The 13,954-nt window shown below is 43.8% G+C and overlaps 1 protein-coding gene across 4 annotated transcripts in view; it reads left to right on the top strand.

Annotated features, from left to right (window-relative positions):
• myo7aa (myosin VIIAa) overlaps positions 1–13,954 on the top strand; it is a 274,145-nt gene that overhangs the window by 238,518 nt on the left and 21,673 nt on the right. For all 4 annotated transcript variants that reach the window (XM_073044265.1, XM_073044264.1, XM_073044263.1 and 1 more), the window contains 4 exons: positions 3,467–3,572; positions 7,789–7,902; positions 9,627–9,714; positions 12,014–12,120. In XM_073044265.1, coding sequence (XP_072900366.1) covers positions 3,467–3,572; positions 7,789–7,902; positions 9,627–9,714; positions 12,014–12,120 — 415 coding nt within the window. The remainder of the gene's footprint in view (positions 1–3,466; positions 3,573–7,788; positions 7,903–9,626; positions 9,715–12,013; positions 12,121–13,954) is intronic.

Below are 13,954 nucleotides of genomic sequence, written 5' to 3'. Positions count from 1 at the left end.
GTTACATATGTACGGAGCTAGAACAGAAACTGAGTAGAAGGATTAAATGTTTTTGAGCCATGTTAGTGATGGTACACGCTAGGAAACTTGCCACACAGGAGCTACAAACCAGGCTGCTGAGACAAAATACATGGATGTTTGTAAGTCCACACCAAGAGAGATGGTCATCCACACATAGCCAATTGATTCACAAACACTAAAGATTTTGCAGACTCTGGAACTCCAGAGCAACACACACAAAATTAGTGGGAACTCAGTAGGTTAGGCAGTATCTATGGAGAGGAATAAACGATCATCAGGACTGGAAAGGAAGTGGGGCGGCAGATGCAAGTATAAGGAGGAGAGAGAAGGGGAGGCGTACAAGCTGGCAGATGATCGGTAAGACCAAGTGAGGGTGAAGATGAGTGGAGGAAGGGAAGATGAAGTCCGAAGCTCTATGGCGATAGGTGGAAGAGGTAAGGGGTTGAAGAAGAAGGAACCTGATAGGGTGGACTATGGAAGAAAGGGAAGGAAGATAGGAACCAGAGAGTGGTGATGGTCAAGTGAGGAGAAGAGGTAAGAGTGGAGCAAGAATGGGGAATAGAGAAAGAGGGAGGAGAGAGTTTTTTGGAAATTGGAGGAATCTGTGCTCATGCCAGTCACTGCATGATTCATCAGCTGCATGTGCACTTGCCATCTTCTCACAATTGATCTGATGTGGTCCTTCAGTGTGATCATGACTGGTCAGCTCAATCCTGTCCCTGTTCCTGCATTCTCCCTATAACCTTTGATCCGTCTAACTCCAAAAGCAATCTACGACTCTTAAAATATGATGGTAGTTCTGCTGTAACATGAAATTTGCATTCCTAACAGAATTGCATTTCTAAAAATATTTGTATCATAAGACTAAGATATAGGAGCAGAATTAGGCCATTCAGCCCATCGAGTCTTCTCCAGCATTCCACCATGGCTAATTTCTTATCCCTCTCAACCTCATTCCCCTGCCTTCGACCTGTAACCTATGATGCCCTTACTAATGAAGAACCTATCACCCTCCACTTTAAATATACTCAATGTCTTGGCTTCCACAGCTGCCCATGGCAATGAATTCCACAGATTTAGCCTAGTCAGATTTCTGAAATTTCTTCCTGTTTTTAAAAACAAGTTTTCACCTTCATTCATTTGACCTTAACACATGAGCATACACTTTCTTGCACTATATTCCAATCTGCCATTTCTTTGCTCATTCTTGTGAGCCTCCTCTGGACCCTGTCCAATGCCAGCTCATCTTGTCTTAGATAAGGGGCCCAAAACTGCTCTCAATACTCCAATTGCCGTCTGACCAATGACTTATAAAACCTCACCATTACATCCTTGCTAACATTGCACTTGCCTTTCTTACCACTGACTTAACCTCAAGTTCACCTTTAGGCAATCCTACACAAGGACTCCCAAGTCCCATTGCACCTCTAATTTTTGAATTTTCTTCCCGTTTAGAAAATAGTCTATGCCCTTATCCCCTCTGCCAAAGTGCATAACGTACACTTTCCGATGCTGTTTCATCTGCCACTTCGCCCATTCAACCAATCAGTCTAAATCCTTCTGTAGACTCCACGTTCTCAACGCTACCAACCCCTCCACCTATCTCTGTATCTTCTGCAAACTTGACCACAGAGCTATCAATCCTGTCATTCAAATCATTGATATATATAACGTGAAAAGAAGCGGTCCCAGCAACACTAGTCACTGGCAGCCAACCAGAAAATTCCCCTATTATTCCCACTTTTGCCTCCTGCCAGTCAGCCAGTCTCCTATGCATTCTAGTATCAATGGGGACAAGGGTGGTGTTAGGGGCTATAGGTTTTCAAACTCACAATAACAAAGTTATTTGTCCTGCGAGTTTCAAAAGTGAGTTGTTTATAACAGAGGTGTATTTTTTTTTAAATTCTGTGACTGCAAGCTAAAAATACTAAAGGTTGTATTGTTTAATACGGAATTTTTGCGCAAGTAAATTGGTTTGTTATTGTCATATATTCTGAGGTACAATAAAAAGCTTTTGTGTGGCATTCATATAGATAATTTCATTACATTAATGCATTGAGGTGGTACAAGGGAAAAGCATAATGGAATAAAGGGTTAGTTACAGAGAAAGTGCAGGCAGGCAGACAGTATGGTGCAAGGTGGGTTGTGTGGTCAAGAATCCATTCTCGTCATATGAGAGAACTTTTCAATAGTCTTGCAACAACGGGATAGAAACAATCCTTGAGCCTGTTGGTACATGCATTTAGACCAGGGGTTCCCAATCATCTTTATGCTATGGACCCCCACATTAATCCAGGAGTCCATGATTTACGCTTTTATATCTTCTACCCAGTGGGAGGGGTAATGAAGAGGGGATGTCTGGGATGGTTGGTATCAATAGAAACGATTGCTTGTCAACACAATCTCTGTAGAATTGTGCAAAATCTGGGGACAGTTTGTGGGGATTCAAAAAGGAACAGTAAGGTTTGGTGTTTTGGTGGGGTTTTTTTTTTGCCCATATAGCTTCGATTGGTGGGACGTAGGGAGTTAAAAGCAGGTGATCCTGGTCAAAGTGGTGGTGAATTCAAATCTGGCTGCAGGAAGCCGAGCAGATAATTCAGGGTAATTAATGCCTTTGCTATGGTACTGAGAGTGTGCTGCTCTGTCAGATGTGCCATCTTGTGATGGGACATTAAACCTATTGTCTTCTTGGGAGCTGTGGTGGGAGGATTGTACAATTAAAAGATCAATGTTTAGTATATTGAAGAAGAGTATCAGGTTTAATATCACTGGCCTGTGCTGTGGAATTTGTTGTTTTGGGGAAGCAGTACATTGCAATACATTAAATTAAACTATAATAAGAAATATATATAAATAACTTAAATAAGCAGTACAAAAAGTGAGCTAGAAAAGAGAAAAAATATTGAGGTAGTGTACAATGGGCTCATTGACCATTCAGAAATCTGATTGCACAGGAGAAGATGATGAATGTGTGTCTTCAGGTTCCTGTGCCGCCACCTTGATGGTAGCAGTGAGACGAGGGCATGTCCTGGATGGTGAGGGTCTTTAATGATGGATGCCGCCTTTTTGAGGCATCGCCTTGATGGTGGGACTCCAGTGCCCATGATGGAGTTTGCAACTCTCTGCAGCTTTTTCCGATCCTGTGCAGTGGCCCCTCCATACCAGACAGTAACGCCGCCAGGTCGCATGTTCTCCATGGTTTGTCTGTAGAAATTTGTGAGTCTTTACACTCCCAAATCACGAATTTTCAGATTTGAATCACAAGTGTGCAGGCCAATATTCATCCCTTAATCAACATCACCAAAAGAACTAATCAGGTCAATATCGTGGGATGTTACCATGCAGACTGGCTGTTGTTTTCTCAGCAGTGAACTGATTGTGGATTCATTGTGGTGTCTGATTGTCTCTAAACATGAGTCTTTGTTTATCAATTGGACCCCTGCAGCAATGGCTCCCGGAAGTACCCACCCCACCTTGTGGAAGTGGAGGCTATACAGCACAAAACAACCCAGATATACCACAAGGTCTACTTCCCCGATGACACGGATGAGGTAAGCGTTTCCTCACTCCTTCATAGAAGTTTTCGGCATTTAAAAACACACGGGATTAACAAGAACGTTTTGTGAGGCAGCACAGTGACACATCTTGTCAATGGTTCACCAGCTGTTCAGGAGACACCTGATGGAGGAAAGTGACGATGGACTCTCTTCCAGGCATTCTACAACAATGTGGAAGCCTCGGGCACGTATATACAGCTAGGGTGCCTAAGACCTTTGCACAGTACTGTACTTGTCAACATCGAGCAGAGAGCAAGCTTGTAAATCCGGTGAGAGCAAAGGATGTTGGGAATTGAGAGGGTGGAGCGCCATGGGACAGGTGGCAGAGAAGGGGTGCCGGGGTGAGGAGTGACACAGGCACAGACACACTCCGCTCTGAAACACCAGCAAAGGTCATTTGATTATAAGCAATTGGATTATTGATCATTACAGAAGGTCTCTCTGATGCTACCCGCTCCCTCCCCTCTCCCTTTCACTTTTTCCCCAACCATGATTCCCCTCTCCCTGCCCCCTTCCCACTCTCAGTCCACAATAGAGACTCATATCAGAATCAGGGTTATCATCACTCACAAATGTTTTGCATAGTTCTATATTTTCAGTGTTTTTATTTACTATTTATTTATTATTATTTGTATTCGCACACTTGGTCTTTTGTACATTGCTTGTTAGTCTTTGGTGTATGGTGACGTTCTGTATGTACTCTGATAATAAATCTACTTTGAACTTTAACATCAAACAGATGATCACTCCATACAGAATAAACTACTAACATACATCTAGTACATCTCCCTCCTGATCACTTGACTCGACCTGTTTTAAACTGACTCTTAACCAGTTTACAGGGTTGTTAAGAAGGCGTATGGTGTGTTGGTATTCCTTAGTCAGGGGAGTTGAGTTCAAGAAGCACGAGGTGGTGTTGCAGCTTTTATAAAACCCTAGAACATGGCGTTTGACTCCGGTCACTTCATCATAGAAAGGATGTGCTAGCTTTAAAGAGGGTGCAGAGCAGATTTACCAGGATGTTACCCGGATTACAGAACATGTCTTATGAAGGTACATTGAGCAAGCTAAGGCTTTTCTCTTTGGAGTGAAGGTGGATATGAAGTGACTTGATAGAGGTATATAAGATGATAAAAGGCACAGAACGAGTGGACAGCCAGTGACTTTTCCCAGGGCAGAAGTGGCTAGCATGAGGGAGCATATTTTTAGAAACATAGCAAACCTACAGCACAATACAGGCCCTTCGGCCCACAAAGTTGTGCCGAACATGTCCCTATCTTAGAATTTACTAGGCTTACCCATAGCCCTCTATTTTACTAAGCTCCATGTACCTATCTAAAAGCCTCTTAAAAGACCCTATCATATCCGCCTCCACCACCGTTACCGGCAGCCCATTCCACACACTCACCACTCTCTGAGTAAAAAACTTAACCCTGACATCTCCTCTGTACCTACTCCCCAGCACCTTAACCCTGTGTCCTCTTGTGGCAACCATTTCAGCCCTGGGAAAAAGCCTCTGACTATCCACACGATCAATGCCTCTCATCATCTTGTACACCTCTATCAGGTCACCTCTCATCCTCCTTCGCTCCAAGGAGGAAAGGCCGAGTTCACTCAACCTATTCTCATAAGGCATGCTCCCCAATCCAGGCAACATCCTTGTAAATCTCCTCTGCACCCTTTCTATGGCTTCCACATCCTTCCTGTAGTGAGGCGACCAGAACTGAGCACAGTACTCCAAGTGGGATCTGACCAGGGTCCTATATAACTGCAAAATTACCTCTCGGCTCCTAAATTCAATTCCATTTAACTTAATTCAATTTAAGGTGACTGGAGGAAAATATAAGGGGGAGATGTCAGAGGTAAGTTGTTTTACACCGAGTGGTGGAACATGCTGACAGTGGTGGTGGCAGAGACAGATACATCAGCAATATTTCAGAAAATCTTGGATAGGCACCTGGGTGATAGAAAAATGGAGGTCCACGTGGGAGGGAAGGGTTAGATTAACCTTAAAGTCTATGATAAACTCGGCACAAGATCATGGGCCAAAGGGCCTGGACTATGCTGTAGTGTTTTGTGTTCTTTTCCCAGTGTATAATAATTTCTGTAGATAAAACTTCAAAACCACAAGGCTACAGGTGCTGGAGTACAGAGCGAAATACAAGATGTGGAGGAACTCTGTGGATCAAACGGCATCTATGGCGTGAAATAGACAAAGGTTCTCGATAGAAAACATTGACATCTCCCCTATACTTAAGTCACTTTAAAATTATGCCCTTTATATTAGCCTTTCTGCCCTGGGAAATTCTCTCTGAATACCCACTCGAACTACAGAATTCTTCCAATGTTTGCATACCTTTATCAAATTATCTCTCCTCTTCCTTCTCTCCAGAGAGGAAAAACCCTAGCTTGCTCAACCTATACTGATAAAATAAACTCTCTGATCCGGGCAGCTTCCTCTCTAAATCTTCCGCATCCTTCCTATAATGAGGTGGCCAGAACTGAGCACAATACTTCAAGTGTGGTCTAACGAGGTTTTTATAGAGTTGCAATATTACCTCGCGGCTTCTGAACTCAATCTTCCAACTAACGAAGGCCTACGCACCATATGCCTATTTAACAACATTATCAGCATGTGCGGGGTGGAGATAAATCTCTACAAAAGGAGGTGTAAGACGTTCATTTATCCACGAACACTACCTTAATACCTTTTTTATCTCTTTTTGCACTACTTAATTACTTTTAATAGATATGTTTACTATAGTTTACTGTATTATTATTATATATTGCAATGTACTGCAGCCACACAACACAAAAATTCTTAACACGTTGGTGACATTAAAACTGATTCAGATTCTGACCTTTCAAAGATCGGCATTATTTGTCACATACTTTGAAGTGCAACTTCTGCGTGAACTGTCAGTGCTGCCCCCGCTGAACCACTCATTGATTATTTATAATTATTTGGGTTTTTTTCTCTTTTAGTTTTTGCACACTGGTTGTTTGCCCATCTTTATTGTGCGCTGTTTTTCATTGATTTTAATGTGTATCTTTTTATTTACTGGAACACCCTTAAGAAAATGAATCTCGGGGTTGTATATGGTGACAAACAGTAATGTATTTTGATAATAAATTTACTTCGAGCTTTGGTCCATTCCTGTTCCTATTTCTTGTGTCAATGCACGTGTTTCCCACTCCCATCAGGGAGGAGGCTACGTAGCATCCACTCGAGGACCACCAGACTCAAAAACAGTTACTCTCCCCAAGCAGTGAGGCTGATCAACACCTCCACCCACTAACCCATCCTTCCACACCCCAACCACCACTAGTTTATCCTTTCCTGTCAGAGTCACCTTGTGTACAGACACTCCTGTGCCCAGCATCACTTTATGGGCATACAATCAATCTACCTTTACGTATTTATATATATTGTAGTTTTTTATTATTGTGTTCTATATCTTACTGTGTTTTTTTGTGCTACATCGGATCCAGAGTAACAATTATCTGATTTTTCCTTTACAATTGTGTATTGGAAAGGACATTAAACTATAGAACCATAGAACACTACAGCACAGTACAGGCCCTTCAGCCCTCCATGTTGTGCCGACCCATATAATCCTTAAAAAAAGTACTAAACCCACACTATCCCATAACCCTCTATTTTTCTTTCATCCATGTGCCTGTCCAAGAGGCTCTTAAGTACCCCTAATGTTTTAGCCTCCACCGCCATCCCTGGCAAGTCATTCCAGGCACTCACAACCCTCTGTGTAAAAAAAAACTTACCCCTGATGTCTCCCCTAAACTTCCCTCCCTTAATTTTGTACATATGCCCTCTGGTGTTTGCTATTGGTGCCCTGGGAAACAGGTACTGACTATCCACCCTATCTATGCCTCTCATAATCTTGTAGACCTCTATCGAGTCCCCTCTCATCCTTCTACGCTCCAAAGAGAAAAGTCCCAGCTCTGCTAACCTTGATTCATATGACTTGTTCTCCAAACCAGGCAACATCCTGGTAAATCTCCTCTGGTTTATCTAGAATAAATAACCCTGTCTATCTATAACCTATCTAGAATAATAACCCTGATTCTGATGTACCTTTGATGTAGAGATTTGAAATGCTTTTGCTACTTTTAAGTGCAAATTTTGGTGTGAAATGTTGCCTTTCTATTGACCATAGTTGGGTCCTAAGTTCCCTCCTTCCTTTCACAGGCCTTTGAGGTGGAGTCTAGCACCAAGGCCAAAGATTTCTGCCAGAGCATTTCCACCCGTCTGCTGCTAAAGTCTGCTGATGGATTCAGTTTATTTGTCAAGATCTCCGACAAGGTAACGAGTGGGGTAGGGTGGGCAACTAAGAGTTGGAAAAACAGCACTGGAGACATTGGCACACGTCATGGATATCAGAAGAGAGTTTGGGCCACCCTCCATGTGAAGAGATGTGTCCAGTGGCCACTTTATTAGGTACACCTGCTCATTAATGCAAATATCTAATCAGCCAATCATATGGCGGCAACCCAATGCATAAAAGCATGCAGACTTGGTAAAAAGGTTCAGTTGTTGTTCGGCCCAAACATTAGAATGGGATGATGTGTGATCTAAGTCACTTTGACTGTGGAATGATTGTTGGTACCAGACGGGGTGGTTTGAGTATCTCAGAAACTGCTGATCTCCTGGGATTTCCATGCACAACAGTCTCTGGAGTTTACAGAGAATGGTGCAAAAACATTAAAAAAAAAGTCAGTGAATGGGAGTTCTGTGGGTGAAAATGTCCAGTTACTGAGAGAGGTCAGAGGAGAATGGCCAGACTGGTTTAAACTGACAGGAAGGCGACAGTAACGCACATAACCACACATTACAGCAGTGGTGTGCAGAGGAGCATCTCTGAATGCACAATGCATTGAAGCTTGAAGTGGCCGGGCTACAACAGTAGAATACTACTTCTGTCTTAATAAAGTGGCCTCCGAGTGTACTTTGTAAGATCTCTCTGACACCCTGGTTTTGTTTCTGAGGTGACGAGACCTAGTCCTAGATACTTAGTCTAGAGCAGGTGTTCCCAACCTGAGGTCCGTGGACCCCTCAGTTAATGGTTAGGGTCCATGGCATAAAAATTGAGAACTCCTTGCCCAGATAGTGTGGGCATGGAGAGGATGTTCCCTATAGTGGAGGAGTCTAGGATCAGAGGGCACAGCCTCGGAGATCAAGGATGTCCCTTTAGAACAGGGATGAGGAGGAATTTCTTTTTCTGGAGATTTATCCTTGTCAATGGTTTCTGCATATTTTCCAGTATGGTTGCAACTTTCCTATAGCAGGGTAAGAGGAAATGAACACAATACCCCAAATGCAGCCTCGCTAGCACCTGTACAATTACTCCATGATCTCACCAGCAATGTACTGACTGAAGAATTCAGGCAGAGCTGTTTTAAAAATGAATGCTTGATGGTCAATGCAGACATGGTGGACTGGGGGTCTTGTTCTCATGTTGTAACTCTCTGAGAGAGCCCAACGTAAATGACAGAATGAGCCAGCCCACCAAATGATCCACCTACCCATCACTGTAAGCAACCTTCTAACCCGTCCACAGTGGAGTCTATGGTTCATGGAATAACCACAACCATTGCATTGGTACCCAGACCCAGAGTGGGCAACCTTAAGACATAGGCACAGGATTAGGCCATTTGGCCCATCAAGTCTTCGCTGCCATTCCATCATGGCTGATTTATTTTCCTTCTTCAACCCCATTCTTCTGCCTTCTTCCCATAACCTTTAAAGCCCTTATTAATCAAGAACCTATAAACCTTCACTGACAATAAATTCCAGTTTCCTCACCTTCAGGCTAAATAAATTCCTCCACATCTCTGTGCTAAAGGGGTGAGCTGTTCTGAGGCTGTGCCCTCTGGTCCTATCACCTATCACCTGCCAGTTTGTAGCCCTTCCCCTCTCCCACCTTCCTATTGTGGCTTCTCCCCCCCTTCTGTTACAAGAATGATGAAGGTTGGACTTCCTCTGTGGGCAGGAAAATGGCTGCTAACTCTGCACTTGTTGATCGCCAGGTGATCAGCGTGCCTGAGGGAGATTTCTTCTTCGACTTCGTGCGTCACCTCACTGAATGGATCAAGAAAGCTCGGCCAGTGAAAGATGGTAAATTTCAAAATGAAAGTTGTCTGTTCAGCTGGTCTGTCCATTGGCTGTCTGAAGTGTGTCTCCCTTCTGGCCTTGACTCCCTGCGTTTTGCACACTGACTTGGAGAGAGAAGAGACGGTGGTGGTTCTAGCCATGTACTTCAGGAAACCAATCCAACGACTGAAATCCGCAGATGAAAAATGGAATTTTACTTATTGTAGTTGAGAGGAATACTTAGAACATGGCACAGTATAGACCCACGATGCTGTGCCAACCTATTAACCTACTCCGAGATCAATCTAATGCTTCCTTCCCACCTGGCCCTCCATTTTTATTTAATCAATGTGCCTATTTAAGAGTCTCTTCAATGTCCCTAGTGTATCTGCCTCTTTTCCAACCCCTGACGGTGCATTCCACGTATCCACCACTCAGTATACGTATAAATTGAGACGTACAGTGAAATGTGTCATTTGCGTCAATCATCAATACAGTCCTGGATGTGTTGGGGAGCTGCCCACAAGTGTCACCATACTTGCAGCACCAACATGACATGCCCGTAATATACTAACCCATACATCTCGAGAACATGGAGGAAACTGGAACACCCGGAGGAAACCCATGCGTCTTGGGGAGAACATACAAGCTCCTTAGAGATATCGACAGGAATTGATCACTGGCTCTGTAAAGTGTTACACTACTGTTCCACCTATGTTTAAAATAAAACCTACCTGTGACGTTCCCCTCGTACTTGCCTCCAATCACCTTAAGTTTATGCCATTTCCACCCTGGAGAAAAGTCTCTGGCTGCCCACCCGATCTATGCCTCTTGCCATCTTATATACCTCTATCAAGTCACCTCTCATCCTCCGCCGCTCCAAAGTGAAAAGCCCTAGCTTTCTCATAGGACATGCTCTCTAATCCAGGGTAAATCTGTAGAAATGGTAAATCTCCTCTGTAGAAATGTCTAATTTGAGAGGGCATAATTTTAAGGTGATTGGAGGAAAGTATTGGGAAGATATCGGGGTAGTTTTTTGTTTTGCACAGTGTGCTGAGAGCGTGGAATGCACTGCCGGGGTGGTGGTTGGAAGCAGATAGATTAAGACATTTCAGAGAATCTTGGGCACATTGTTGAAAGGAAAATTGAGGGCTATGGGAGAGGGAAGGATTTGATTGAGCTTAGAGTAGGTTAAAGCATCGGCACAACCTGGTGGAGCAAAGGGCCTGGACTGTTCTGTTCTAAATCTGATTCGGGACTGGACCTCACCTCATTCTAGTGCGGACCTCTGTGTGTGAAGACCCTTCATCTGGACTGATGCTGTTCCTCCTCACCTTCCCCATCTGCTGATCACCCTCCCTCACTTGGATCCACCCGTCAACTGCCAGCTCTTGCTCCATCCCTTTCTTTTTTGTATTATCCGTCTCCTATCGACCTTCCTGAAACATTAACCACTTTCCTTCCTGCCTGACCCACTGAGTTCCTACAGTGCCTTGCGTGTTGCTCCAGATTCCAGTATCTGTAGTTTCTTGTTACAGACCCTTGCATGTTTTTTATAGAGATGCAGCACAACGGCATGCCCTTCCCACCCACCTAACCCACACCGTCCAGTTACACCCGTGTGACCAATTAATCTACCAACCGGTACTGTGGAATGTAGGAGGAAGCTGGCGCACCCGGAGGAGTCCCGCGTGGTTCCGTGGAGAATGTATAAACTACTAAAGGAGCTCAGCAGGTCACATAGCATCTACGGAAGGGAATAAAGTGTCTGCGTATCGGGATAGATACTTCATCAGGGCATCTCGGCCCAAGTGGTCAACTCTTTATCCCTCTCTGTGGATGCTACCTGACCTGCTGAGATCCTCCAGCATTTTGTGTGTGTTACTCTGGATTTCCAGCATCTGCAGAATCTAGGACATAGAAAACTTACAACACAATACAGGCCCTTCGGCCCACAATCTTTTGTGTTTACGTACGTACTACTTACAACAATGGTGGAATTGCACCCAGGTCACTGGTGCTGTAATAGTGTTAAACTAACCATGCCATACATTTTGATTCAAAGTACTTTTATTATATAAGTATGCAATATACAACCCTGAATTTCATCTTCCCCACAGACGGTCACAAAACAAAGAGCTACAAAACCAACCCATTCAAAGAAAAACATCAAACCCCCTCCCCGTACCACACTCAAACAAAAGTGTGCAAGCCACATTTTAAAAAAGAATGAAAGTGCAGAATGGTGACTTATTGTGCATATTAGCTCGATCAGACTGTTTGAAAACAAAGGCATGTTAGCATTTGAATCTCATCTTGCCAGGTGTCATCCCTTCTCTGACCTACCAGGTCTTCTTCATGAAGAAACTATGGACGCACACTATACCTGGCAAGGACCATATGGCTGACTCCATCTTTCATTACTATCAGGTAGGATACTGACACTGATTGTGCTTAACTTTCAGGTCAATCGTCACTGACACAAAAACGAGATATGGGTGTTTAGGAAGTTGGGAAGACAACTCCACAAATGGTTAATGTGATTTGGTAAACCCTGAGCAACTGTTTCAAGAGTAAAGATATCACATTGATCACATTTACTTAAGGAATGTCTGAAACAAATTGATTTGATACAGGTGTACAAAGTTATAAGGGGTACTGATAAGGTAAGTGCAAGCAGGCCTTTTCCATTGAAGTTGGATGAGGCTAGAGGTTATGGATGAAAGGTGAAATACTTAAGGGGAACATGAGTGGGAAGTTCTGTACTCAGTGGTGAAAGTGTGGGACTAGCTACCGACAGAAGTGGATGCAGGTTTGATTTCAGCTTTTAAGAGAGATTTGGAAAGGTACATGAATGACAGGGGTTATGGTGGGCTATGGTCCAGGCACAGGTCAATGGCTCTAGACAGATCAATAGTTTGTCAAGAACTAGATGGGCTGAAGGGCCTGTTTCTGTGCTGTGGTGTCCAATGACTCTATAATTCATTTGGCCACACATATTTAAGATGGCTGTGTTTCCCAGCTAGTGGGTGGAAGGGAGGAAAGGCCTTGTGTTGTTGCTTGTGTCCTGTGTTGTTCTGCAGAGCATTGTGGGTATGCCATGTTGGTGCCAGATGTGTGGTGACATTTGCAGGCTGCAGCTGCACATCCTTAAATTATTAATGCAAACAATGCATTTCACTGTAGGGTAGGTCTCCATATACATATGTTTGCATTTATTTAAGTTTGATTATTGATATTTGTACATGTGACTGTTCTGCTGATTGTTGATTGCTCTTGGCTGTTTGCACGATTGTCTTGTAAATTGTTGGTCGCTATTGTGTTCTCTGTTACGGTATCGTCCTCTGGTTTATGCTTGGCATCAAACCAGAAGCAATTCTGGTTTGTTTCACATACTGGCAATAAAAGTGAGTCTGATGTGGTAAGTCTGAATCTGAAGCATTGAATATTCAGTACTGATGTCTACCCCGAAAAATGGCAAAGATGGCGGCAACAAACAACAATGATGTCGTGCAGGTGGTTCACAAAACTGCTGCTTCCTTCAGATATGATGCTACTACTAAGCTGGGTGCAATTGGAACCTGTGGCGCATGTTGGGGCTGATCGGGCGATCTGGCGCTTTGCTGCCTCCGAGGCAGTTTGGAAAGATTTGCCGTCGAGGATGCAGCTGGAGGCCAAGAAGCCGGGAGGCAGGGTTTTCATTGCTTCTCTCTGAGACGTCAAGGGTGCAAGCTCATGATTGATTCCGTTGCTTCTCTCTGATTAAGGCGTCAAGCGAGGTTGGGATTGATGAGGGTGAGAGCAGGGGGTCAGGCGGGTGTTCAGCACCGTCTGTTTGTGTTTGACTGGTCTTCCTCTCCCTATCGCTAGCTGCTGTTGAAGCAAAGTGCCGGAGCCTTGGGTTCCATGTTGCAAGGATTGATTGGCAGATTCAGCGTGCTCCATTACAGACCCAGCTCTCTACATCATCAAGGACATCCTCAAAAGTGGTGTCTCAGAAAGGCTACGTTCTTCATTAAGGGCTGGCACTACTCAAGATATGCCCTCTTCTCATTTTAGAAACAACTTCTTCCCCTTCACTATCAGATTTCTGAGTGGTCCATGAACATAATCTCAGTAATTTTAGTATTTTTTTACTGTAACCTATAGTAGTTAGTATTGTATTGTGCTGCTGCAAAACAACAAATTTCACGACATACGTCAGTGATAAGTTGGCAGTGTGGAGATGCGTCTCTACCAAAGGAGATGTAAAGCACTCCTTCCC

Source organism: Hemitrygon akajei, chromosome 4 (assembly GCF_048418815.1).
Source record: "Hemitrygon akajei chromosome 4, sHemAka1.3, whole genome shotgun sequence".
Lineage (NCBI taxonomy): Eukaryota > Metazoa > Chordata > Chondrichthyes > Myliobatiformes > Dasyatidae > Hemitrygon > Hemitrygon akajei.
The sequence above is the reverse complement of the archived record's forward strand: the minus strand, read 5'-3'. Positions and strand labels throughout refer to the sequence as shown.